The 27,700-nt window shown below is 42.0% G+C and overlaps 1 protein-coding gene across 1 annotated transcript in view; it reads right to left on the minus strand.

Moving 5' to 3' along the window:
* The window catches only part of ptprq (protein tyrosine phosphatase receptor type Q), a 37,571-nt gene that overhangs the window by 6,567 nt on the left and 3,304 nt on the right, over window positions 1–27,700 (minus strand). Inside the window, exons 8-52 of the mRNA XM_051383511.1 lie at window positions 27,389–27,700; window positions 26,184–26,477; window positions 25,317–25,616; window positions 24,240–24,370; window positions 23,857–23,986; window positions 23,579–23,732; window positions 23,340–23,446; window positions 22,629–22,726; window positions 22,014–22,182; window positions 21,561–21,821; window positions 21,267–21,427; window positions 18,837–18,963; window positions 18,053–18,161; window positions 17,492–17,606; window positions 15,314–15,383; window positions 14,983–15,182; window positions 14,584–14,812; window positions 14,339–14,464; window positions 14,087–14,233; window positions 13,450–13,613; window positions 12,713–12,776; window positions 11,997–12,158; window positions 11,690–11,869; window positions 11,489–11,596; window positions 10,181–10,462; window positions 9,791–10,072; window positions 9,258–9,378; window positions 9,017–9,171; window positions 8,735–8,880; window positions 8,042–8,213; window positions 6,276–6,596; window positions 5,929–6,204; window positions 5,654–5,805; window positions 5,206–5,347; window positions 4,241–4,516; window positions 3,778–4,149; window positions 3,394–3,503; window positions 3,029–3,215; window positions 2,682–2,920; window positions 2,420–2,489; window positions 1,920–2,078; window positions 1,417–1,699; window positions 1,257–1,330; window positions 1,055–1,154; window positions 813–941 (exon numbers count right to left, since the gene is read on the minus strand). Coding sequence (XP_051239471.1) covers window positions 813–941; window positions 1,055–1,154; window positions 1,257–1,330; window positions 1,417–1,699; window positions 1,920–2,078; window positions 2,420–2,489; window positions 2,682–2,920; window positions 3,029–3,215; window positions 3,394–3,503; window positions 3,778–4,149; window positions 4,241–4,516; window positions 5,206–5,347; window positions 5,654–5,805; window positions 5,929–6,204; window positions 6,276–6,596; window positions 8,042–8,213; window positions 8,735–8,880; window positions 9,017–9,171; window positions 9,258–9,378; window positions 9,791–10,072; window positions 10,181–10,462; window positions 11,489–11,596; window positions 11,690–11,869; window positions 11,997–12,158; window positions 12,713–12,776; window positions 13,450–13,613; window positions 14,087–14,233; window positions 14,339–14,464; window positions 14,584–14,812; window positions 14,983–15,182; window positions 15,314–15,383; window positions 17,492–17,606; window positions 18,053–18,161; window positions 18,837–18,963; window positions 21,267–21,427; window positions 21,561–21,821; window positions 22,014–22,182; window positions 22,629–22,726; window positions 23,340–23,446; window positions 23,579–23,732; window positions 23,857–23,986; window positions 24,240–24,370; window positions 25,317–25,616; window positions 26,184–26,477; window positions 27,389–27,700 — 7,966 coding nt within the window. The remainder of the gene's footprint in view (window positions 1–812; window positions 942–1,054; window positions 1,155–1,256; window positions 1,331–1,416; window positions 1,700–1,919; window positions 2,079–2,419; window positions 2,490–2,681; window positions 2,921–3,028; window positions 3,216–3,393; window positions 3,504–3,777; window positions 4,150–4,240; window positions 4,517–5,205; window positions 5,348–5,653; window positions 5,806–5,928; window positions 6,205–6,275; window positions 6,597–8,041; window positions 8,214–8,734; window positions 8,881–9,016; window positions 9,172–9,257; window positions 9,379–9,790; window positions 10,073–10,180; window positions 10,463–11,488; window positions 11,597–11,689; window positions 11,870–11,996; window positions 12,159–12,712; window positions 12,777–13,449; window positions 13,614–14,086; window positions 14,234–14,338; window positions 14,465–14,583; window positions 14,813–14,982; window positions 15,183–15,313; window positions 15,384–17,491; window positions 17,607–18,052; window positions 18,162–18,836; window positions 18,964–21,266; window positions 21,428–21,560; window positions 21,822–22,013; window positions 22,183–22,628; window positions 22,727–23,339; window positions 23,447–23,578; window positions 23,733–23,856; window positions 23,987–24,239; window positions 24,371–25,316; window positions 25,617–26,183; window positions 26,478–27,388) is intronic.

Below are 27,700 nucleotides of genomic sequence, written 5' to 3' on the forward strand. Positions count from 1 at the left end.
TATTTGCTCAAGTAGGGCAGTTATATCACTTTTTACACATAAGAGATAAGGAACAGTTATCTGCCAGGTGGAAGCGCTTTTATTTATTCATTTTCTCTCATGTGGGTTTTATGTTTTTAATGTTCCTGTTCATTCAGTTCCTCTTGAAGGCAGCCATATTTCACCTACGTGGACCCCACCTTTTTGGTTCCATTCTTTATTTTGTCTTTATGTGGGAATTAGTTAGACGATGGGGAGGGAAAGTGTTCAGAAAGCTTTATACACTCCAATACTGACATCTATCTATACTGGCAAATAAAAAGACAAAAGCTTTTCTTTCTTGTAGTTTCTCCCCTCATCAGTGACCTTGATACACCAACACTAACACTGAATTTGACATAATTTCTCACCAGCTTGCAGTACTTATTGTCTGTGCACTTGTTTGTGCCAAAACAGAAAAGCAGAAAAGCTAGATGATGAATTTGTATGTGAGGATGGTTGGAGTGATGCAGACAGAATGACTTGTCTGTTCTGCAGAGAACTGAAGATAGACTATAAAGCCTCAGTGATGCTGTGTTGTTTCGTAGTGCTGCTGCTTCTATTTTCTGCACGAACTCTACAACTCTAGAAGATTTTGTGCTGACAGGAGCGTGCATCAAGTTGGCTGCAGCAAAGAGATTTTTGTCTTGTTGACTTAGATTTAAAATCTTGTCTGGAGCAGCTAAATGAAGCCCGAAGTCATGTAGTATGCACTCAGCTTCAGCTGCCAAAAATGTGTGTGTTATACTCAGTAAAACAACACATTTAGATTAAAACTAAGCACACAGACTAACCGGTTGAGTTTTTCTTGTTTCAGCTCCAGATCGGCCACAGCAATCAGCTGATCCAGTTTACACTTGGTTTCTATGATCTCTGCCTCTCTGGGTGAATAAGTCCCGCCCTCCTTCTTGCGCTGATGGATCCTGAAATGTCAATCAAACAAAGAATTACAATGAATAAAAAAGGAAATCATGCAAATTGCCATATTTATACAGCATTGCATTTTTGAATGAATGAATGCATGTTGCCATCTTACTTGACTGAGCCACAGATGATGATGATGAGTAACACAGACAAGAAGAAGGAGAGCAGAACTCCCAGAATGATCTGCTCATCTCTGGTCAACAGCCCGTCCACTACAGAGGGAGGGAGATGAGACAGACTGGGTAACAACAACAAAGGCAATACAGGTTCTCTTTTCACTTTTTGATGTTGAGTAATACATGGATGATAGATACCTGCAGTTTTGACATGGTCTGAGTACTCAGAGTCTGTGGATTGGCCATTGATGTTAGTGGCTCTGAACTTGAACCTGGTTAAACAACAGCCCAGTGTCAGCATTATATTATTATAAAACACATGTATATACAAAAGTTGTTATGTGAGTGTTGCACTCACACATAGACTGTGTTAGGCTTCAGAGGTCCATTGCAGAAATTATCAGTGTTGTTCTCCATCATACACTCATCGTTCTCTCCGATGATGTACGTTCCTGCCGTAGTGATATTTTGCCTCACCAGGGACCGGACTCCTTCAGACACACTCCGACCACCTCTGACGCGTGTGTCCATGCGTGATGCCCTGTCACATGGCGGGTTGGGGAACCCCTTGTCAGTCAGGTAAGGGGCAGGGCGATGAAAAAACGCATTCTTCCAGTTGGTCAGGTTCTGGATGTCCTTCACTGTGACAGGATGAAAGTTAGAGAGGGAAAGGAAGTGAGTCAAATTTCTGCTGACGTTAAACCCTTTGGCTTTTGCTTACATTTTGTCTTTTGTGAGCTTAGGACAGAGTGACGTACTGTAAAACGAGATTCTACTTGAGGCTTAAAGCACAAACAAGACTGATACCCAAGTGTATTCAACTGAAAAGTGATGGATGTCAATGTTTTTGAAGAGTCATACCCCCTGACTCGGCCACGATGACCTGAATTTTTGTGATTGGTCCATTGTCGTCACTATAGAAACAGGCAGGCATGCGAATGGTGATACTCCTGTGGGTTACCATGGCAACCCCTCCATGGCCCAGTACTGCCTGGGGTCTTTGGGTTGGCTTGGACGGGGCTGGAACACGCACGTGTGAGCACAGAGGAGCACAGAGGAGCAAACACACACACACACACACACACACACACACACACACAGGTTGAAGTGTGAATACAGTATTTGTGAAGATTTATTCTGTTGCATTTATATATAAAACATGACAAGCAGGCCCATGCTCTGAACATCCTGAACACACATCTGACAATATTACTGAGTTACATTTGCTGTGTCAGACCAGCCCTTCATTCTGTTGTACTGAGCCATAAGTGCTGTCTCCTATCTCCTATAGTACACTGCTGCAACAAGAAAGAGAGAAACTCTGTAGAACAGTGCAGAGCCCGAAGAAGAGGGGCTTGTACCTTTGATCCCCGTAGTTATCTGGACATGTGGGCTGGGTGGACTCCTACCAGCCCCGTTCTTTGCTGAAATCTACAAACAGACAGATAGAAGAAAGGAAGGAAGACAGCAGAAAGAGAGGCAAACACAGAAAGTAGTTAAAGAAAGCAACTATACTTGAACTAATGATTAAATGACCATCTGATCAGGGGCCATCTGGAGTTACAGCTCCAGGTGTGTGTCTGAATGTGCATGCCTGTGTGTGAACGAGAGTGTGTTTTTCACCTGTATACTGTAGCTGTGTCCTCCCTTTAAGCCCTCTATGACAGCAGTCATCATGTTTTGGTCTCTTTGGGTGATATTAAGGCTGACATTCTTGACAAGCTGATCCTTTTCGTAGATGTACACAAAGTAGGCAGTTATGTTTCCATTGGGCTCCTCTGGAGGGGTAAAAGTCACCTTCACACGGTTCACTTCCTCTGGGATGATTGATACAATCACGTTCTTGGGAGGGTCTTTGGGTTCTGTGGACAGAGTAGCAATAATAATATATGATAATAATAGATATTTGGTTATATTTACAGGTGGGCAGCAGCTGTCAAAGGTGTTCCAACATGTACAATTCAACATACCCTCTTCCAGTGTTTGAAATTCAATAGGCCCAATGGCCTTCCCATCGCTGGCGGCCTGCTCCAATGGACCAGTGAAGGCAGTGATAGTCACAAAGTAACGAGTGAAAGCAGTCAAGTTAGTCACAACGACAGTCGTCAACTCTCCTGGAGCTCGGACTGTTGAGATGTTCAAATCGGGACCATCCACCTGGTATGACAACAGGATTCATGGAAAGATTTAATACTTGCATGTGAATAAGTAAAGTTGGAGTAATTTCATATTGTTTGCATTTCACCGCACTGTATGTTTAACACCATGTTGACCAGATCTTCTGAGAACATCTAATTATGTTTGTGTCTGCAAAAATGAAACTAAACGAGGTGACCTGCACTAGGTACGAAGTTGGTCCAGAGAGAACAGCTGGAGCGCCCCATGCGATGCGAAGGCCGTTGGAGGTGGGGGTCACATTCAAGTCACGGGGAGGAGCATCCGGGTCTGAGGGAGGGGATAAACACAGAGTGCTTAATATGTGCTATTAACATAAGTGAAATGGTTTTAATTACATCTGTGGCTAACTACTTTAAAAATAAGGTTCCTTTATTCCTTTTTTATCATTTTTATTTCAGATACTGAACATACTAGAGACTTCTCTGCATACATTAGTACCCCCTCCGGGGGAGGTCAGATACAGTATGACTAACTAACTGACTAACTGCCAACTCTCCCCTGGCAACACACAAAGGTCATATCATCACTGTGATTTTCTTACTTCCAGCCAGGGTGCGTGCATAATTCCAGTGTGTATATTCGCCAACTCCAGCATTGGTCACAGCAGCCACTTTGAAGCGGTAGTGTCTGTATTTAGCCAGGGATTGGAGTGTGACACTGTGGTTCTCTTCTGTGCCATCCGAGGCATTCACCGACACCGTGACATTAGAGTCCACGCAGCCTGAGGTCAGTTCATCCTCTGGGGCCGGCTGCGGAGTATTTAGTATGTTTGGTTGACAAACAGTTGAAAGCAGCTGTGCAATGATGTGATACTCTTTCAGCAGGCCTGGGATGGAGAGCGGTGGAGCCCACTGAAGTGTCACATTGTTAGGTGTGACCTGAGAGATAGTGAGGAGGCGAGGAGCAGCTGGGACTGTTAAGGGAGACAAAGAGGAGCACGTATTAATTCCGTATTACTTTATGTTAGCAGTTAAAATGCAATCCATTATGATAAGACTGGCTACCTGATTCAGAGAGAGTGGAAGCAGTACAGTTTACTCTGTCTCCTGGTCCTGCGGAGTTGACTGCAGCCACAGTGAGTGCGTATCCCTGGTCTGGTGACAGCCCAGTCACTGTGTACTCTGGTGTGTAAGCCTGGAGTGTGTAGGACTGCAAGTCTACCTCCAACAGAATCTCATAAAAAAGAATCTGCCCATTAGGGTTGGCCGGAAGTTCCCAAGACAGCTGAACTGAATCCCAGCTCACTCCTGAGCAAGACAGGTTCCCCACAGCATCAGACACTGCAGACATAGAGGTGAGACAGCAACATTGTTATAGTAGCATTAGCTTTAGATAGAATTCTTAACCATCCACTGTAAGAGAAAAGAACCAAATTCAATTTCAATGTTTGTTTAGGCTGCTACACACATAGTTTTTGCACACAATCAGTGGAAACAAATATGCAGTCTGTAGGCAAACTTGACAGTTTTTCATTATAAATCCTGGTACATATTTCACATGAAAACAAAACAAATAAACTCTATCTCTCAATCACGGTTGCATAGCCAGCAACTCTGCTGTAATGACTTGCTGTTTCTGAGGGGAATCACATTCAGCTTGTCTTGTGCTATACTGCCGTGCCTTTCTCACAAAGACATACAGATGTTTTCATGAAACAAATTCAGCAACATCTCCACTGTCTCTAAAGCTGATTGTAGGATACCAACAATGTCTTACAAATCTTTTATTAAAAGTACTGGAACTTTTTGATTAATTTACTTTGTTAAAAGGACAATAGCTGAATACACGCTTGGAAGGCTGAGCTGTATTCAAATGGTTGCAATCAGCAACTTCACTTCCTACACACTTATCCTTTAAGGGATAAATAAGATATTCTGAGTTGAATTTATTACACTGCACAAGTCATAGTTTTCAAGACTAGTGGATTCTGAACCACTACATCCCTTGTGTGTAGACTTTTGTACTTTACCTGACTCATTAGTCGTGAAGGTCACCGGGCTGCTGAACTGGTTCCCATGGCCCACTCTGGTGTAACTGTAAACACTGATCTCATAGGAGCTATGAGGCCTGAAGCCTGATAGGTGCTCAGTGGTCAACGGACCGGAGGAATTCTACATTTGTGCACAAAAACAAATACACACACACGAAAAAAAAATCACAAATAGGAGATCAAATAATCCAATCTTGATTATTAGAGTGGATAATGTCTTTATATCAGAACACATATGTGCATGTGTGTGTATGTATAATGTTACCGCTGAGTGGTATCTGGAGTGTGAAATTAGAGCTATGGTCCGTGTGACAGTGCGTATTCTTACTGAGTGGGTCTCTGGAATGTGTGTAAGTGTGTGTGTGTGTGTGTGTGTGTGTGTTGTTGTTATTGTGGAGTAGCTTTCGGTGTGTGAAATTAAGGGTACCCTGTGTGTGACGGCCTGTGTGATGAGGTTTCGGATCCTGAAGCCGTACTGTATCACCACTCCATTGGGCTCCAGAGGAGGCTCCCAGCTCAGCCACACAGAGACCGATGTGTGGTTGTATATAGTCAGGTTACGGGGAGGGGACATGGGGCCTGAAACACAAAACGTTAAGCAGACAGAGAAGATAGACTGAAACAGACAGTAGATATACACACACCATTTCATAAATAATACCATCTCTTGAGGATATTAGAGAAACCTGCTTTCAAACTAACCTCCTTCATCAGTGCGCAGCTGCACCAGCAGATATGGCCCTGATCCTTTACGCGTTGCAGCAGTAATAGTGAGGTTGTAAGCTGTGTATGGAATTAAGTCGGTGAGGATGATTGAGGTGTTGGGGGTATGCGTTGTGTTGGAGCCCACTAAGCCGAACAGAGTGAGGGTATACTCTGTTATCTCTCCGTTGGCCTCAAGAGGGCGCTGCCAGACCACTGCGATAGAGGACGATGACAGATTCCTGGCGGACAACAGCACTGGAGCAGAACTAGGAACTAAAGAGAAGCAGTTTCACATTAAATATATGAACCAAACCATGAGTGAAAATGTGTGTAGATAAACTCACTATCATCATCCGTTCTCAGGTACATTGTGCTGGTATGGTTGAAGGCAGGGCCAGCGCCTGTTGCCGGAGTAACAGTCAGCACGTAAGGGAAATATTTCTTGAGTCTGGTGAATAGGAAGACACTATCAGTTGTGGTATGCTTGATAGTCTTGTTGACAGCTGGAGTGCCTTGGTTGGATAAATTTGGGGGGACGCCGGCCTCTTGTAAGGTGAGCAGGTAGTAGGGGCGGCCGTTTGGCTCCATGGGAGGGTCCCAGCTGACAATGATAGCTGTGGAGCTGAAGATCTGAGCAGTCAGGTTTCGCACTGAGTCACTTGGCACTGAAAAGGGAGACAAGCAGAATAGTGTTACTATTTTTAACTCTCACTGACAACAATGGTTGACAACTGTAAGCCTTTTGAAGTGAGTTTACTATACAATGAGGCAGTAAATTGGGGCATCAATCAACCATACACACTCTGACGCTTGAGGGAAAAAAACAGTACACCAGTCATCATCATCATCATCATCAGCTGTCACTAGCACCTTCATAATCACTGACAGCATTATTGTAATTAACAAAATCAGCAACAGCACATCAAGTAGAACAATAGGGCATGATATTACTTTAGTAATACAGAAACACAGCAAGTACAGTAAACAGACACAGAAACAATATCCTATAAAAAGGAACATTCAGAGACATACAGAGGCATTTAGGATGGAAATTCGCACACTGAAAACCTTGGGAAGGAAAGGGGTTGAGGAGAAAATACTCATCCTGTTCATCATCTCTGCCCCTTCCGAAAGTAAGGCATGATACACAAAGTAGAAAAAAGGGGGAGATGAAGGGGAAAGGGGAGATAAAACTTGAGACATCCATAAGATGAATGAGTGGATGTGAGGGGCCAGGTGTGAGTGGGGGTCTGAGCCCAGGGGAGTGAGCCCCTGCTGGGCTTGGTTGTACGGGAGAGACAAGGTGCCCTGGAGGTCCGGTGCTTGTGCAGAGAGTGGAGCAGCTAGAGCACAGGCAGAGATACAGAGTCAGTATGAGCAGTAATCATCCAGAGACAGAGAATACTTCACAAGCAAAATGTTGACAAGAAAAAAATAAAACACAACATACGAATATGTACTGAATGTGACACAGTTTGTCGCGGCCGTCTGCACCATTTTTCCCAAAATCACATAAAAACAGAGAGATTCAGCTTTATGTACACTTCACTTTTTTCATTGAAGATATCAAACAGACTAAGTGCAACTAAATACTAGATGCAAATTTTGGTTTTCATGGCAACAATGCAATTGTAGCACGAGCACAGCATGACGTTTCTCAAAGCATGTCAGGCTTTGTTTTTTCTCTGTGTCATCATATTGGAAGCGGTTCTGCACTCTCTTTCTCTGGCAGTATTTTAATCTCTCACAACTTTCGACGTGCTTAGTAAAAGGAAACACAAACTTGGTGTCACAGGCAGACGAAAATAGAGCCAGTTTGCCAGACCGACTGTTATCTCCTTTAACAAACAGGCTGAAAGTTACGTCTTCAATCACAGAGTTTTTATGTAATTTTAGTTGAAAGTTGAAAGTTGAATAGTTGCGAAAAAAGTGTGCTGACTTGCCCTCCAGTGAGACTCTGAATCATTGTAGTCAGTAATTATCTGGCATAGTACTTCTTTTTCACTAATTTATTTTGGTGTGTGTGGGATTGTGTTAGACTGCCTGTGTGTGTGTGTGTGTGTGTGTGTGTGTGTGTGTGTGTGTGTGTGTGTGTGTGTGTGTGACTGACCGTCCTCTGGTAAGAACAGGGTTAGTGGCTCGCTCTGGACCCCTCCATCCCCCTGCACAGTGCTGGAGGTCATCCACAGGGTGTAGTTTGTGCCCCCAGTCAGCCGAGTCAGAGTGTAGAAGAGGGCTGAATCAGGAGAGGCAGGGGAAGGTAAATCTGAAACTGGAACCCTCTATGGAGGAAAAGAGTGTCAGGGTTACCTTCACACATTGAAACGTTTCTGACAAAAAAAGAAACACCATTAAGTTTTTTGGCCGGATGTTGTTCTACCAAGAGCCGCTAGGAAGCAGTTATTATGTTCCTTTTTTTAGAGCGGTATTATTTTTTTGGCCACTTGGGGGCAGCAGAATTACCTGTCAACGCAACACTGACATAGTATCGCATTATTAAGTTGAAATGGTGAATGTTTGCAATTTGCTATTCGTTAGTGTTAGCTATTTATGAAAAAATTAATATGTGGCTCTTTAGCGGTTAAATGCTCCACTGTTCACCAGCTAGTCGCTAACTTTGCCTGTTTACTATTTGGTGCTGTGCAGGTAGTGTACGGTGAGTATTTGTTTTGCTGAAAACAACTGCTTGCTGATGGAATCAAGGTTAATGGGAGCAGTGAGAGTGAACAAAAACATTAAATTGTGAGCCAGAAAAACAAAATTATGACCAAAAGACACAAAAATAAAAGTATAAGTATCTTACCTGCTCAGTCACAGTGTTGTTATCGGAGTAGTAAATAGTGTAATGTATAATGATTCCATTAGGTTCTGTAGGCGGGTGCCACAATAAGGTGACCGAGAAGGTGGTCACATTTACAAAAGTCACATTCTGTGGGGGGTCAAATGGTTCTGAAAAGCCAGGGAGCAGAAACACAAAGGACAGCCAGACAAAAATGAACTTCATACATATGCATGGTGATGAAATATTTTGTATGTGAGGACGATAGAGTTATCTGTCAAAAATCCTTAACCAATTATCCAGCACCTGCATCTGTGGTGGTAAAGCTGATGTAGATCAGCACTCCTCCGTCTCCCAGTCTGGTCCAGCTGGAGACAGAAGCATTGTAGCGACTCTCTGAGTCTACACTAATAACCACTGATGTCTGTGTCACATTCTGCCACAGCTCAGTCGTTTCGTTCCTGAAAAAGAGAGCAACCATTTATGTTGCAATGTGTTCTCTCTCAACAGAGAGTCAAGACAGAAAGGAGTAGATTAAGAAACTCACCAAACTCTGACAATGTAGTAGAGTATGTCTGAATTGGCCTCCAGTGGTGGTTGCCATGTCAACTCTACCTCATAGTCTGACAACTTCCTGGAATGGAGGAACTGAGGAGGTGTGTCTGGAGCTGAGATGCAGGAGAAAGACTTTCCAGTGTGATAATACAACCAGAATTAGGCCCTTCAGTACAGAGACAGAACTGATAGGGTGATAGTTAAACATATTTTTGCACTGAGCAAATAAGACCCTCACAGGCCCCCTCGGGAACAGAGTATTGCCCTGAAATGAAAAACTGGTTAGTTTTAATGACTCTCTTTGTTTGTTCTTCTCAATCCAGATGTCATGTGGCATCAAATACCTGTGATGTAACATCATTAGCATGAGCTGAAACAGAGAGATGTAAGTGAGGAGGAAAAGACGAGAGGAAAGTCAGATTTAATCAGATGCCCTTCGAACTCGACCATGATGTAATCATGCAGTGTGCTGGAACTGAAAATAAACCCTCCCCTTTCCTCTTCCCTCCCACCCGTCCCTCTCACCATCCTCCAGTGTGGTGATGTTGAGCGGCTCGCTGCTGTAGTTTCCGGGCCCGACACGTGTGTGCGCTTGCACCATGACGCGGTACTGTGCATACTTCCTCAGGTGCGTGATTTGAATGTAGTTGGTCGGGGAGGTGAGGTTTAGGTAGTGAGTGGAATTCCAGAGCTCCAGGCTGTAGTGAGTAATGACCCCGTTAGGCAGCAGAGGAGGCTGCCAGGTCACGTTCACCTCGCTGGGACTGACCGACTCAAAAGTAACGCCATATGGAGGACTGCCTGGGACTGAAGGGAGAACACAAGAAGAAGCATTTTACTAAAATCTGAACAGTTCATATTGTTACTAAAGGTTTTTGTATGTGTTAATTTGCGTGGGTGCAACCATCAACACACCATCCTCTCCAGACAGCAGGTATAAAGTGTCCGACGTTTGGTTGCCGTGGCCGTAACGCGTGTATGCCCTCACAGACACATTGTAGTAGGAGAATGGTTTCAGGTTCATCAGTGTGACTCTGTTAGAGGACGTGTTCATCAGCGCAGAGTAGGATTCGTTCTCATACAGGACCTCGTAACGTTGTATCACCCCATTGGCTTTCTCTGGTGGAGACCAGACCAGTGTGGCAGTGGAGGGGCTGGTCTCATCCACAATGAGGTTCACAGGGGGGGATTCAGGCTCTAAGGATCAGATTGACAAGAAAGATCCTAGCGAGAGATTTCACTGAATAAAATGTGATTTAACTGACACGTCATCAAGTGAAACATAATGAAAATCAAACATTCAAACAATCTAACTCAGGGGTCTCAAACTCAGATAGGCTTTGGGCCACTGCTTATATTGTAATCCCATAGGGCCACTTCAACGTTCAGGTACTACAAAAAATATATATTTCAATTACAAACATCCTACTTAACAACAACCTGCAAACAGCAGTTTCTATACATTTTTATAATATAATTTTATATAATCTTTTTGTTTGCAGCCAAACAACAAATAAATCGCCTTCTTCTAGCACACATTTTCAGGCACTTTTGAACTTTGCCTATGTTATTTTTTATTGTATATGAAGGGGTTTTGATATGAAACAACTAGAAAAAAAAAAATTTGTGGGCCGAATTATATTATATATATATATTTTGGCCTTTTATTGCCTTTATTTGATAGGGACAGTTGAAGATGGACAGGAAGGGGGGGCAGAGAGAGGGGACGACACGCAGCAAAGGGCCGCAGGTCGGACTCGAACCCTGGGCCGCTGCAGCAAGGACTCGGCCTCAGCACATGCTAACCGGCTACCCCAAATTATATTATATATTTAACATGATGTCCCCGGAGTTTGAGATCCTTGATCTAACTGATCTACCATCACACTAAATAGGTAATTAAACAACTACTGTGTAATTTTGATGAAATGTTTCACATTTAATATCAATTTGACATTCATTCACTGACATTGATTGTTTTGTTGGTGCCCAGTGTGAGGTGCATGCCGCGCACTGGGCACCCACAACAACTCAACAAGGTAAAATAGCTGCACAAACTCAACACTAAATGCTCTGACTTTTTTCTGTAGTTTAACATTACAGTTTTAATTTAAATGTTTTTTTTAATCCATGACGGATGTATTGTTATTTTATTTGATCAAACAATCATCATCTAAGTATTATATATTAAATATTATTTTCTTATTTGCGTTCAACACATACCATCCTCTAAGGTGAAAACAAAGATGTCATCTTCCTCAGACAGAGAGCTCTCTCCCACAGCTGTCGATGCAGCTACACGTAGCTTATAACCAGTATACTTGTCCAGATCTATACATTAGAACAGAGATATTTAGCAACTGACCTGTATTAGAATAATTATAATGGCTGCATAGAACTGTGCAGAAAAGGTGATTACTATACCTGTTATCAGTATGCTGGTGGTGTTAGTAACCCACTTGAGAGCCTGATTACTGTGCAGTTTGAGACCATAGACAGTGTAATGTGTGATCAGTCCATTGGGGTTGAGTGGTGGGACCCAGCTCACTAGTATGGAGTTGGAGGTGATGTTTTGATAGGACACGTCAAGCACTGAGCTAGGGACTAAACAACACATACAGTACAAGAGATTATTAAGGATAAAGACCTATTTTAAAGTTTTGCATCTTTTAAAGGCCTTTTCACAAGTTATTTTATATATTAATGATCATTGCAACATTTGACCACCCACCCTGCTCTCTGGTCTGCTCAGTGATATTTGCTGCAGGACCCTCCCCCATAGTTGTAGAAGCGGTGACCCTGAACGTGTAAGCGGTGAAGGGACTCAGATCGTACACCAGGTAAGATAATTCTTCAGAGAAAACGTCCACCATCTCCTCTCTCACTGTTACACCTGCAACATGCATGCAGACACAGATGGATACACAAGAACACACGCGCTCACAGGATTTATAAGAACTGGAGCAGACAAAAATCCTCAAAGGAGTGTTTATAATTCCCTCCCACCTGTAGTACCAGAAGCCGCCGCACTGCGTGTTGATAAGTGTCCCGTAATCGATGCATCATGCGTGGACAAGCGAAGCTGGCCTGGGGTCAGGGGTAATGGGGAGGAATCTGAGGTCATAACCCCAGTATGAGATTGCTCCGTCAGCCAGGGTGGAGGTGTAGCAGGTGGCACAGAGGTAAAAGCAAATTCAGAGGTCTCAACGACTGCAGAGTCATTAGGCTGAAAATGTGTGCTGTTAGAGTGTGAAGCAGAAGTATAACTGGTGCTGGGCTCCTCAGTGATTGTGGAGTCTGCAGTTGGGTGAGCATCGGTGTTACTGATTTGATCATTGGAGTGTGTGGGGCTGGAAGTAGTCACAGTAGTGGGCAGCGTGCGATCAGAAATAGTGGCTGTGAAAGTTGGCGGTGATGTGATCAGGCTGAGCTCAGCAGATCTCTTACGTCGCCCTGGATTGTTATGGACATCAGGGGGAAGTGTCTCATCTTCATCCATACTAGTTGTATTCTGAAGGGGAAAAAAATTTATATTCTGTTGTTTTTTTTTCTATAGTTCTTCTGGTTGGGTGCAGTGTAAAAGCAATGATTCTTAACCATTTTGGCAATGTCTACTTGAATCAATGGACATCAGCAGGCTGCGGACATGGCTTACAGGTTGCATATGAGCATGGTTTTATCTTAGTCCCAATGATTGTAGAAATTTGTCAGTGTATTGAGGAGCATGTAAAGGACCACCTGTACAGTACAAATATACCTTTGTAGAGCTTAGAAACAACAGTTGATGAGAAATGGAGAGAACTGTTGAACAATATGTTCATTTACGAGGCTGTTGCAGTGTTTTTACTTTGGGTTACATCATACTGTAAAGGCTGATGACACAAGCTTAAAATTAGAGTTTATTCAGTGCCCCTGTAAACTGGATGTGTTCACACGTTTTTTTAGAGGGAAAGTCTAATGGATTTTACAGGTGGGTATGGTATATAATGTCCAGCCCCTAAAAATGACCAAGAGTGGTCTTCACAAGTTTTTTCTCTAATATGAGCAATACCTAAGTATTAATGGTCCAATTTGGTACAGTCTTGTCAGTAGGCTCATGTTTTAACACTGAATTTTCAGCAGTACTGAGCACTGTGATGGAATACATTCATGGTGGCTATACAGAGCTGCAACGTCTGTCTTACCACTTCTGCCGTGAGGATGATGTCCTGCAGCAGTATGTTGTCAACCAGAACCTGCAATCTGTACTGCGTGATCAAGCCGTTGGGTTGAGCAGGACTTCTCCAACTCACAAGGATTGAAACTGAATCCTCAGCTACTGCCACCAAGTTCTGCACTGCACTGGGTGCTACTCAACAGACAAATAGAGACACAGACGTATATGGATAAATAAGCACTCACATGCTCACAAGGCACCACATATTCAGACTTCTCAGTAGCTTTAATACTAAACTGAAAGCATTACTTGATTCATCTATAGTATTAGCCAATCAACAGAAAAGTAATCTGAGTCAATTTTCAAGCAAACCGCTGAACAATCACTGGCTCCAAATTATCAAATGTAGGGATTTGCTACTTCGATCTGTTTCACTTCCTTGTGAGTGAGTATCTTTTGGTTTCAGGCTGCAGGTTGAACATAACAAGTTATTTAAAGACCTCACTTTGGGCTCTAGGAAATTATCCTCTCACATTTAATACACAAAACAATACCTCAATTAATCAAGAACTACTGGATGATAATGATAATATATGATAATAAATAATTATCAGTTGCAACCCAGATCTAAATTACATAAGTTAGTACATGAGTGTTCTCCTCACCTTCAGCAGGTGTAATTACATCATCCTGCGCTGCTGGACCCACTTCTCCAGCAGCTTTGGCTCGGACGGCCACTGTGTACCTTGTGTAGGGGGTCAAACCAGTAAATACAAACCTCATGTCCCCTGTGCTGTTCTCATACAAATATCCTGGGATGAAGAAGAAATAGACAATTGTTTGGATTTGTCAATTTATCAATTTAGAGTTTGAGTCTGTTTATGCACAAGTGAGAACAAGAGTTAGTTTTTAATAACCTGTAGGTCCATAAAGGTAGAGCATGTAGGTGAATTTTCCTGTGATAATATTGGGAGAGCTCCAGGACACGGAGATTGATCGAGACGTCATATTTAATACAAAGTTTTGTGGTGGGTCCTCAGGGGCTGTCATACACAAACACACAGATTTTTATACATGCAGTAAACATTGCACATACAAATAACACTTTAATTCACAAATTAAACCAAAACTGCAGCCTGGTTTGCTCCTTTTTTTCCCACACCTGATTCTGGCATACGGACCATAGTGGAGGCTATCTGTCCCTCTCCATCAGAGGTGAAGGCAGACACTTCAAATAGATAAGCGGTGTAAGGTCGAAGCTGATCAACTCCTACTGATATGGGCACACTCCAGGAGGCTGCAGGGGGCACGGCGGAGAGGGTGATGGGTGGAGACGATGCTGTAATCTCCAAGGGACTAAGAGTCGCACGGGACAGGATATCGGCTGCATCCTAGACATACCAAACATACACAGAGGGAAAAGTATTCAGTAATTTCTAGCCTCATTTTGTACAGATGGTCTGCCTTGTGCCTTGGTAGCGTCTATAATCCTGACAGAAAAAGAACATTTTACAATAATAGTTCACTTAAGAAGACAGGGGGTGACGGTATAATGAAGTACATTGCAGTGAGGCAGTGCTCCGGTCATGATGTCCTCTGCATTGACCTCCAGCATGCGGACAGTCTGCCCAGTACGAGCGTGTTTCGCCTTGACAGCAAACTTTGTGATAAGGCCATTGATGCGGTGCGGCAGGAACCAGGTAACCACGACGAAGGTGTGGTTCTGAGCAAATGCTGTCAAGTTGGTCACCAGGCCAGGGGCTGTAGGAAATGCACACAGCAATTAATGTACACACACACACACACACACACACACACACACACACGCCATTAGTGTAAATTACTGCTTCAGAGCTTGAGATAATTATGCGTGTGTGTGCATGAATACCCACGGGACTCAGCAGTCTTTATGTATAAAGATTTGCTGAAGGCTCCTATTCCAGCTGGAGATATGGCTGCTACCTAGTGGAAAAGAGAGAGAGCGTTGGCATAATTATTAATTCATGTTCCTGTCGATAGGGCAGTCATCAGATCCCGATTAGGTGCTAATCTCAGGCATTGATCACAACTGTAACAAAACTCTGTTAGAGGTGATGCAGTGATCCCAGTAACACACGAACAACAATGTTACAACATTATACAGCTGGTGTGTTAACAGTATGTAAACAGATATCAGTCTCTTGCTGCCTACATCTTTTCTTCTGAATGGAGATGCCTCTGAAAGGAGCCCATGAGGTGGTGAGACCCCTAGTAGAATGTGCAAGCAGGTGGCTGCAAACCCTTAGAGCTATATGCTAAAGCAATAGTCCCCACAATACAGCGAGAGCGCTACTGCTTTGAGACTGGCTTCCCCAAGTGCTTCTTAGCCCAAGACAGAAGAAACTGGTCCGTTTTCCTACACAAACACCTTTGAGGTCGATTGAACCAGCAGGCGGAAGAAAACACGGCACGATCATCCTGAATTTGTATTTTCTGAGGTGCTTGTTTATAAAAATGCATATATGCTGCATCCTCCCTTCTTGGGAAGCAGGAAATATGTTTCCTCCAACTATGTTTGGGAGGGATAATTCCTTTTTCTAACAGGGAAGAAATCTCCCGTATAAAGCAATCTTGTGACTGAATTACTCCCCTGAATTGTGGGGTAATTATGGCAAACTGAAGCCTGTATCTCCTGCTTAATGTTCATATAGCTTGTGCATTCTGACCACTCACTGTTTTCAGAGATGGGGCCAATTATACATGGAATAAGATCCCCTCTGTGGGGGCGCTGATACTGCTTGTTCAGTACTAAAGAGAGCCGCCTCGCTCACCACATTCAGTGGTGCTATCAGGCCAGCCTCTTCTTCCTACCTCTACGTGAGAGGTGGTTAGTCATATCAGAGGGGAGGAGCAGTTCACATCTTGGTTTTGAGGGTCATGGTTTTCAGTTCGGTTCCTTTTTGGTACAGCAAGGCGACGGGGGATTGCCAATTTCTAAATGCTTTTCAACAACTGTTGACTTCTGGCTTATAACAAAAGGAACATAAACACCTCTCACTTCACACATCAAATCTTAGTTTAGTTTTTTGTCCACAAAGACACTATAAAAAAAAGTTTTTGTGATGGTTATTGTGTCTCATATCTAGCTGTCAATACTTAAAACAATAGGCCAAGAGGTTAATTCCTGTTGTTTACAGTGCAGTTATATGTTTTCAGATTTTTCTAGGAACAAGTTTCAATTACTTGAAACAGGACAGGTGAGATTTCCGCGCTTTTATCAAATATTAACCTGATTCTCAAATACTTGTGGAGCAACCAGGTGAAATACGCTCATCCTATTGTGTATTTGTGATTGTGATTTTGTTAACTGGAAAATACGGAAGAAATAATAGACAAATAGACTAGTTAAGATGGCGATCTGTTGCAGCTTACAATATGTATGATTTTTGCTGCTCAGGTATTAATAACATATATGGGCCAAAGCTGAATAAAGAAGTTGCTCATGAGCTCGGCTCGGTACATGGTTTAGTGGACCAACACACTCACAGGTGTGTAGATGTAGTAATATGATACCCCCCCCACACACACACACACACACAAATACAGTATGTGCAGGTATAATCACGGTGTGTGTCAGTCTCTCAGAGTCCATTTGTATGAAGGTCATTGTGGGTTAATGAATTCTGAAAACTAATAAGCACGATCACATTCAAGCTCAGTGACAACAGACAGTGGAAAGAGCCAAAGCTGATCCATAGATCTGTTTACCTGATTAATAATGCAATCAGGATCAATTACCAGTATTCAGCCAGATCAAGAGAATAGTCTGGTCCTGTGGGATCTGTGTTCGCTAGCCACATCCACATTGAACATATATGATGTTTGTTATGAGACAAACAGAGATTGTTGGTGCTTGGGTGTGCATCTGATAAATATAAATAAATAAATATATATACACACTGTATCATCCTTTTACAAAAGCTTTTTTAAATGATGCATACATGTTTGATTGTTTGGCTGTGGTTGTTATGTTTTCCATTAGCTACATTTTTATCGTAATAAAGTTTTGAATCTTGAACTGTGTATCCTACCTCAATGTGGTACGTAGAACCTGAGGTGAAGTCAGTGAGCAGGGTCTCTGGTATGTCCAGGTACTTGGTTGTCTGTGTGAAGGTGGGATCGGGGTAAGGACACACCTCCTTGTACCTGTAGGAAGAAATCAGTCTTTAAGACCATCATCTGACATCACATCGAACATGTATAGACAGCTGGATGAAGGACTGAAAGTAACGAAGAACATTTACTCAGTTACTGTATTAAAGCACAGTTTTAAGGTTTTACTTTATTTTAGTATTTACATTTAATGCTACCTCTATCCTACTTTATTTTAGATGCAAATATTGTACTTTTTGTATATTTTGCAGATTATTTTTTCATATAAAATATAGAATTAGCTTCTTTATGCGTTGTCCAGTGGATGAAATCTATGCCTTGGCAGCTTATTTTAGTCTTCAAAGGATTATTTTCTTATAAAAGGTGAAAACAATCTGCCAGAGCTCATAGAAATATTCTGTTTCATTTTGTTGTGATAGACAAAGACATAAATAATAAATTTTGGATTGCAGTTTTCCAAGAACACAACAAAGAATTACCTGATGACATATCCGTCAATATTGTTGGCATCAAGTGGCATGGTCCAGGAGAGCAGAATACCATTAGAGCCCACGGCCTCTCCTTCTAGGCCTAAAGGTGGACCAAGAACTGGAAGAGAAGAAGGGAAGTTTGTGAAAGAGAGAAGAGAAGAGAATAAAAGAGAGTCTTTCCTCATTACCTTCTTTTCACACTATCTGTGTTCAATACCATAAATACAGCAGAGATCCCATATAAATCCTTTGATAAATACCAACGTCTGTATATCAGAACTCAACAGAACACAGTACCAGAGTCATTTGAAGAATAGTGTTGTTGTCTGTGGGGGACTGATCCTCCGAGTGTTTGTGTGTGTGTGTGTGTGTGTGTGTGTGTGTGTGTGTGTGTGTGTGTGTGTGTGGGCCTGTGTGAGTGTGTTTTAGGCCGAACCCTGATGAATAAGGCCTCACACAGCAGTGGCATTTCACTGACATTCACTGCAGACCCATTCATCCTGAGTTTCAAAAGCCCGGGCTTAAGTTACCTAAGAGGAATTAAACGGGGAAGGGACTATACCCACCCACACACACACACACACACACACACACACACACACACACACACACACACACACACACACACACACATCGACTGTACTAATTCCTTTCCCTCAGTGTGTGTGTACATGTGCTATACAGGGACTGAATTAAACAGCAGAGGGCAGACGAGAGCCTGATGGCACTTTAACTCCCAAAAACAAAACCCATCCAAACAACAACAAACAGTGTGTGCATGTGCACGTCTCACCACTCTCATTAGTATTGATCATGCGACTGACTCCAGGGCTGATGTTGGAGGAGGAGGAGGAGGAGGAAGAGGCTACTGTGACTGTTACAGTGTATTCTGTCCCCGGACTGACATTTACCACATCGGCCTGTGAAAACACCAAAACACACGGACAACTGGTCACAACATACATATATAACATCATCTCAGTGGTTCCCAACCTTTTTTTTTTGCCTCATGTACCCTTACAGCCAAAGTACCTCTTGTGTTTTTGTTCAATGGATTTTAAACCAGATTAAAGGTCCAGTGTGTAATCTGGAGAGAGCTGGAGGATCTATTGGCATATTGTAATATAATATGCATAAATATGTATTCATTAGTGTATAATCTTCTGGAAATGCAAATTGTTGTTTTCATTACCTTAGAAAGAGACTTTTTTTAAATCTAAAGGCAGCCACCATATTGAACTACCATGTTTCTACAGTATCCTGGAATGGAATAAAACACTGGCTCTAGATAAAGCCTTTCGCTATTGTTTTAAACTTATCCATTCCTTGTGTTCTCTGCTCACTTGCCAACTAGTCTGTATGCACTCTCAATCGCAGTACGCGGTAACTTGGTTGCTGGGGGAGGAGGTGTCTTGTGAAGTTAGCTTTTTGTAGTCCACTGGTTACAGTAAAAGCTGCAACTACAGATTATTATCAATTATGTTTTATCAATGAATCTAATGATTATTCTCTTGATTCACTTATTAATCTGTAAAATTAAAAAAAAGATAGTGGGAAAATGCCCATCACAGTTTCTTCAAGCCCAAGGGGACATCTTCCTATTTCTTGTTTTGTCAGTTGTCATTTGTCACGGTTGGTTTTGGTGACAAAAATATATTCTGTTTATGTAAGACAAAGAAAAGCAGCAAATCCTTATTATTGAAAAGCTGAAAAAGGTAACTTTTAACTAATTCTTGTTTAAAAAATGATTTTAATACTTAATACTTAATACTTAATAAATTTTTTCATTGTTTGTTTTAGCACCATTCTAGTTATATTCCTCCTAAAAAACTGTGGGTATAGTTTTTTAGCTATTAATTTATTAATTATTTCAAATTAGCTGGGTTACTTCATCGACTTTTCTATCTATCTAAAGAAAATACAGTATTCCTCTGAAAAATCTCATCAAACAGAAGCAGGAATGAATCTAAATTACTTTGTTAAAATCTGCAATAACCCTCAGGGCTCTCAGCCTTCTGTTTTGTAGTCTATTAAGCAATCATCACAACTCTATTTGAACCATACAGAACCATAGCCACAGCCATCTGTATCAATATGAAGGTGGGTGGTTGTGTGAGGATGACAGCTTGTTTCTGCTTGTGGTTGCACTTGTTTGTATCTTCATATTTGAGTTTGTGTCTGTTACAGAATAATAAAGTGTTGGCTGTGTTGCAGTCTTTTTGCTTTAGTATGTGTTGCTACCAACATTTGCACCTGTGAAATCAGTATGTTGCACGTCGATGTGTCACACTGATACCTTATGTTACCTCCCAGAAATATGACCAAGCTTTTTTTCCTGCATCTGTGTATGTCCTCCTCACTGTACATGCTCATGTCACAACAAGTATGTGTATATATGTAGAAGAATAGAGTGTAAATGTTTTATTAATGTTCTGTATATCTGAATAAATAAACAAATATGTGCACAGCAATGCCAGATATTGAGTGTTGACTTCTTACCTGTGAGTGTACCTGTCCCAAACAGAGTGTGAGCAGCAGGATGAGTGAGAAGAAGGCCATGCTGGGTAGCAGAGTTAGCTCTAGTTTAGACACGGGTTAGAGGCCTCGTCAGCAGAACTGCATCCAGTGTTAGTGCACAATTGTTAGCAGTGGTTTACAGGTAATCCACTGAGCTGAACTCCAGGTCTAGAAGCTGGTTAGTGGCATGAGTAAAGGTCACAGGGTTAGCCGTCCAGGCATTGGATATTAACGCCGCTTGGTCTTGAGGTATTCCAAAATTTTTCGTGGCAAGCCTGGGAGGGCAGTGGGTCCTTTCATTAGCACGAGGCTAACGTTCTCCCTCTGGTCTCTCTCTCTCTCTCTCTTGCTCTCTAGGGAGAGCTGCTTAAGCAAATGAATGATTCAGGGTTGAGCTCATGAGGCCAACTTAATAAATAATGAGATCTATTACTCAACTCTGTGCTCTGTGTGCTCTGTGTGTGTGGTGTGTAAGGTTACATTTTGGGGGGTATCTGACACCTGGCAGCCGGGAAGAGCCGGCCAGGCCTCCTCCTTTGTGTGGATGTTAATAACATTGCATTGATGGTATTTAGTTGAACTGTACTGTCTTAATGTCCAAGTGTCTACTATGGGTTTATTAGGTGAAACACAAAGTGTAAATCCAGAAAATGCCCTTGTTACTGCATCTAACCAGCTGTGTGTTTCATTGAGTATGTGTGTATACCTGTATGTATCCATCACGTGCTGGGTGCACTGTGACTTTCCCCTGGTTTGGTTGCAGGGTCACCTCGTAATGATCCACACACCCCACCGCCTGCTCCCAACATAGGGAGAATGCACGTGCAGAGACATTCACGAAACGCACTCCTCGTACACGGGCTGGCACTCATGACAGACAGGAAAGAGGGAAATAGAGTCAGAGAGGTGGAGAAAGTTTCAGTAACTCAACGAAGAAGCAATCAGGGCAGGTGATAATAATGGGGTGTTGACCGGTGCAGCCCTAAATAATAATGTCTACCTGTGGTTACAGTCAGAAAGGCAGGGCTCCCCGCTGTCACTCCTCTCACTCTCTCAGCACTAACGTTGTAGCTGCAGCCGTGCACTAGCCCTGTGACCACGGCAACCCGCTCCTTCTTGGGTATGGTGAGTGTGTTTGTGACTGAGGTGTTGGTTACAGTCACTCTGTGGAAGTCAAACTCTCCGAATGCACTGTCCCAGCTCACAGAGACAGAAGTAGAGTTTATGTTGGCTAAATGAAGGGCGCATAATCCTGCCGGGCCTGGAAGATAATTATTGTAATTTTACACCTATAGTTTTCATAATTTAGGTCACAATTTAATTTTTTCTTTTAATGTGTTACCAGGATATAATCTTTTAACTGAAGAATCACTAACAGCTTTGTCTATCCTGACATACTGTTCAGAATTTAGGCCTGTGTGTTTCTGTGTGTGTGCGTATGAGTGTGTCTTACGTGTGCTGAACTCTATGTGGACTGCCTGACTGGTGTCTGAGCCGAGCACACTCTGAATGCTGACACTGTAGTCTGACCCAGGGATCAAATCCCTGATCTCATAACTTGTGCCCTGGACAAGCACCTCAATCCATGATTTCCTGTCCACAGACAGCAGGCCAAAAACAAGCTGAGAAAAACAAAAAGAAATCAGTTCAACTTTCAATAACATGAAAACATAAGCCTTTTTTGCTCTACCAATCTTGTGTATTTCCCAATGTCAATGTCATTGATTTTTATTAATGTTGGTTTGCACTGTGCGTGCAAGTAATGTGCTTGGTCATTCTTCCTGGCCATGGCTCTACCGAGGTCATACATCTTTAAAGAGTCGGTAACCGAATCTGTGGTGTGCCAACAACGGTTGCTAAGTCACCAACAGGTGAGTGTGCACCTTACGCAAGTGGCCTAATTTGTCCTTGAAAAAACAAATGATTTTGAGTAATGTGTGTGGCAAGGATGCACATCATTAAGCACATCTGTCTGGAAGTAACTGTGGTGTAACAACCTGTAACGCGTGTCTCTCCTTCTTTGATTGTTACGTGGAACTGGACTGATGCAGTAGTATACATGTCTTACCTTGTACCCCTCCACTTGTCCCCGTGATGGTCTCCAGGTAACAAACACAGACGTCACTACCTGCTCTGACAGAGTCCCTTCCTGTGGCACCTCTGGGACTGCAGACAAGATTCCCATTAGCATGTGATACCATGTACTGACACTGTCACTCTGAATAGAGGTGTGAGACACTGGAAGTAAATGAGTACTGAGATTCAAACATAATTTTGTAATGTTATTTCAGTGTGAATAATTTATCTGGTAACCGTTTTACGCGTGTAAAATTGAACTATAATCAGCATTTAAAGCAAATACTGAGGCCAGAAAAACACATGCATAGTTTCCTTTTTAGCTGGTCCCTCTATAGTTTAGAGGGTTAGTTTTTAAGCTGGTGTTTTAATTTCTATTGTGACAATGATTTATTTCAAACCACCCTTCTACTCTGACACAATGTTGTAATAAAATGTTATCAGTGGAGTGAATGCAGACAAAAATAATTTCCTTTTTGTCTCTCATGGCTCAGGAACCTGCACTCCTTAGAGACATCTCTAAGTTCTCTCTTAATCTAATAGTGTATGTGGTAATATTTTTCAAGTTGTATATGCATTCTGCTGCTCTCTTGTGACTATTTATTTCCTGCTACATTAATTTTGTAATCAAAATCATTTTCTTTCTTTATCTTTCACACACATGCACATGTAGGCACACACACTCCATATGTCTTAAACTTACTAGTATGGAGGATCATAGTACAAGGTTTACTCCTTTTCTCCCCGCTGGTGCTAATCACTTCAATTGTATATTGGCTTCCGGGAGCGAGTCTTTCGAAGTTGTAAGATCTGTGAACACACACAGCTCCAGTGTTAAAGGACAAGCTTTGAGTAATCCATGTTGCAATCTGTTGTTGTTATATGTTTTGATCTAATGATTGTAATTCCAGTCTCATACTGGCTGACAAGAAGGAGACTGACCTGGGCTCCTGATGAAAAATCATCAGCTCTTGATTGGATGTTCTGTTTTTGATTGACAGGATGAGTCCGCTCACCACTCCCCTGACCATACTCCAACGAATGCATATGGAGGATGTGGTCTTACTGACAAGAGACACCTCAACTGGGCTGGGAGCTGGTGGAATAAAAAAAACATTACACGTAGTTGTTAGAATAGGAAGATTAAGTACTGTGCGTGTGTGTGTGTGTGTGTGTGTGTGTGTGTGTGTGTGTGTGTGTGTGCTTGCGTGTGTGTTTACCTGCAGTGATGTTGATAGAGACGGGGGAACTGTCTGTGAAGGACTCCTTCTCTGTTCGTACTACAAAGTGGTAGAGTCTGCCTGGAGTCAGACTAGAAAACACTGCACTGGGACTGAAAACCTTCTGCACCTGTACCACACAAATGATATAATCAAAGAAGCTGACTAAAAGCCTTATTATAATTCTTACAGTAACAGCATAAGTTAGAGGGGAAGAGGGGAGGTGAACAATGAGTCTCCCCTGAAGCAAATACTGAAGGCGGTTCATTAGTATTTCCAGTGGGTGTAGACACTTCATTCTTTACCCAGGCTTTGACAGGTGCTCAGAAAAAGAAAATATTAGCCTCAAGTACAGGTGAAAACGCATATTTTAAAGAGTTTACCATGTGTGAATGGTCACAGTTTAGGCAGATGACCTCGTAGCTGTGAGTCTGTCCTTGTGCTGGATCCCATAGCAGCTCTATGGATGAATCTGTCACCACACCCTCCCTCACTCTGTCGGGAGGAGCCAGACCTAAAATCACAAACCACAACCCATACTGTAATTATTCCACTAACATAAAATGCTAATTAACTTTGGTTGGGGGTATTTTAAAAACCTAGCAATTATGTGATGATGCCTAATTTATCACCAAAAAAAGAGCTGAATCATTACAATTTGTTTACAAGCTCCATACACATTATAATAAAATATAATAAGGCAATAGGGTAAAAGACAACAAATAAAAGTCTTCATAATTTTGTTTTAAAAAAAGATTTAAAAATGATATTACTCTCCAGGCCTTCTGTCTTATTTTAACTTAGTAAGACAGACAGAAAAAAAGCTCAGCCACATAAGTGACGCACTTTTATTTTGGAGGGTTTTGTCGGCCTTTAGAAGCACAAAACAAGATACAATATCTATTGCACAATTTAACATCTGTCTTATAGCTCAAAGCCTAACCTAAATGGTGATGGTTGATTTTTTATTTATTTAATCTTATTGAATCATGAAGAGAAGAAATGAGGAGTGATTGCAGATTGCAATACAATAACAAAGACGGCTTACGATTGGAAAGCAAATTTTAAAATCAATCTCAGCTGTAAGAAGCCACACTACATTATATTACACTACACTACCACTTGTTTCTGGCTGAAAGTCAGTTAAATTCAGGGTTATTGGCAACAGCAGATAACGTTACATCTGGTTTGTTTCCTCAAAACTATAAAAACTTCAATATTAAACCATTTATCACTGGCTGAAGCTTAATGAGAGCTGCTAGGTGTGTCAACTGACTGGATTTATAGGTAAAATTCATGTTCACATGGCTGTTAATGGAGCCACTATGTTGGGAGAGCATTAAAATCGTTATAAACCGTTATGTTTATGCTGACACATTCCAGCTGGAAGCATCTCGACCGAATGTGTCTGCTGTCTCTGGCAATCTGACTAGTATGTGCAAATATAAGAGGTTACTCACTTGTTCTAACAGGGCGGGTGTAGTAAGGTGGTCCAACCTGCTCTCGACTGGTGCTGTACACCCTGAGCTGGTACTCTGATCCTGGACCAAGGTTGCGAAGAGTTATGATATGAATGCCGGCAGGGAGAGAGTACCAGTCACATGTGTACCCACACGATCCCTCACACACACTGTCGCACACTTGTGGACATACACACACTTTCACCCCATCAATCAGACCCAGTTGTGGATGCTGGATGTACAGTTGTGCAGAGTTTACGCCCACTGAAAGAGGGACTGCTACCTGAACCGGCATTGGATCTACAAAGTACAAAAGAGAGAAAGATACTGCAGTTTACAAAATGACTAGTATGGTAAAGAAAAAAACATCTACATTGTTAAACGATGGGTTCACAATTCGTCTTATAATAGCCAGGTGTTCATATGTACGCTGAAAGAGATTTTGCTTGCTGTAATCATACTGGGCATGGGGACAAAACCCTCCTTTTCATAAACCGCTCCCGCTTTCCAAATTAGTCAAATCCTGTGGATAAGTTACAGCCTGTTTCGTACAAATTCTTCCACAGGGTTTGGGATTTTTATTCCAAAGAGGCTGTAACTATGGAAGATATTAACTGACTACCTCAGACTGCTGAAGCCTTCTGTTAGCTTCAGATAAACCTATGAAAACATTTGTGCAGCAAACGAGGACTTTAGTTTATCCCCCATCACTTACATTGAAAACATTTGGAAGGGATCTTTCACTGGCCAGTATGAGTACAAAAAATGGTTTCAATGTTTCTATGGGCTCCTCATTGTTTTAAGACCTAGACAGACTTGGAAAAGTGCAAAGCTATCCTTTAGAGGCAGTATCCATATTTCTTTTACCTGTGGTGTGTATGATGCTGGTCTTCATGCTCCTATCTTCCCCCCTCAGTGAGACTACTCCAACTTCATATGTTTGACCTGGAGTGAATGTGCCAAGATTAACACACACAGACTCATTTACCCACTGTACACCAGGACTGGACTGGTTTATCCACAGTGAAGTTGGTGTGGGGTTAATGGGTGGGTGGAATGTGATATAATAACCGTCTGATGGGTCATCAGGTGGGCTGGTCCAGCAGACTGTAAGATTTGCTGTCGAGCGCAACACCACCAGACCACCAGGAGCCCTCACCGCTAAGAGGCACAAAATGGAAATTGTTATTTAATTTAGTTCTTACTGTAAATTAAAGTAAAGCATCTCCAACTTATCTTTTTTAGTTGGCAAGATAGATCACCAAATCTTAATTTACACAAATGTTGACACTAGACATGATGCAAAAATGTTAAAAAGAAGGGAAATTGTATCCTCTTGTCCAGAGAGACAAATAACTGCGTATCGCAATTTATTAAGTCGCAGACATGTCTAATAAACCCAGTGACTGAAGATGTTAAGCTCCTTATCTAAATGACTTATTCATGCAGGAAATCCTCAGAATTTATCTTGAGAGGATGCCACCTCACTTTTAGCACCTTGTGATGAAGTGGTGTGGTTTTCCACAACTGAAGACACCTGTCAGATTAACAGCAAAACGGCTTCAAACTCACAAAAAAAGTCCAGTGACAGTAACAGGGAATTAGTGTAACCTGACTTTCATGTGATTGCAACAGTTTTGCTCGAATGTTTGGAACTATGCCTTTTTATTAATTAAATTAAATCATGTAAATTGAATATTGTTGCCAATATGTAATGTAACATTTCACGCCATTGACATTCAGTACATGCAAGCAGCTAGAAGGCACACTTTGATAACTTAAGCTTAAGGAAAACAACTTAATCGAATCAAAACAATGTGCTAATGTACCTTTTTCAAGAATGACATTTCGACATCACAGCAGAAAAAGAACAGGTGTAGAATAATAAAATTAATGATAGCTGAATCCCATTTAGCTGCCCTGAATTGTGCATGCTGGTTCACTGTCACACTGCCTTGACTTAATGGGACATTTGAGTGAAACAGTGCTATTGTTAATGTTATTAGTAACATATTTGTTCTACTAGGATAAGTCAAAATGTCTGCTGTGAAAATGGCCTATTACATGCTTACCAGTCTGTACAGTCACAGGCGCCTGTCCACAGCTCTCTATCCCATGCTGGGTGACTGTGTTAACTTCAACCCTGTATTTCCTGTAAGACTCCATCCCTCCAATTACAGCAGTGTATGGCTGCAACCCACCAGTCTCTGACAACCTGGAGATGTTGTTCATTCCAACTATCTTCTCTTGTCTTGAAGACATGTCCACATAGCGCACAACAAATGTCCATCCGACCCTTAACTGTGCAACTGGCAGCACCCAGTGGACACTAATCTGACTGATGGTAATGGGTCCGACAGTGATATTTTGAGGAGGAAGAGGTC

This window comes from Dicentrarchus labrax, unplaced genomic scaffold (genome assembly GCF_905237075.1).
Source record: "Dicentrarchus labrax unplaced genomic scaffold, dlabrax2021, whole genome shotgun sequence".
In the NCBI taxonomy this organism is placed as follows: domain Eukaryota; kingdom Metazoa; phylum Chordata; class Actinopteri; family Moronidae; genus Dicentrarchus; species Dicentrarchus labrax.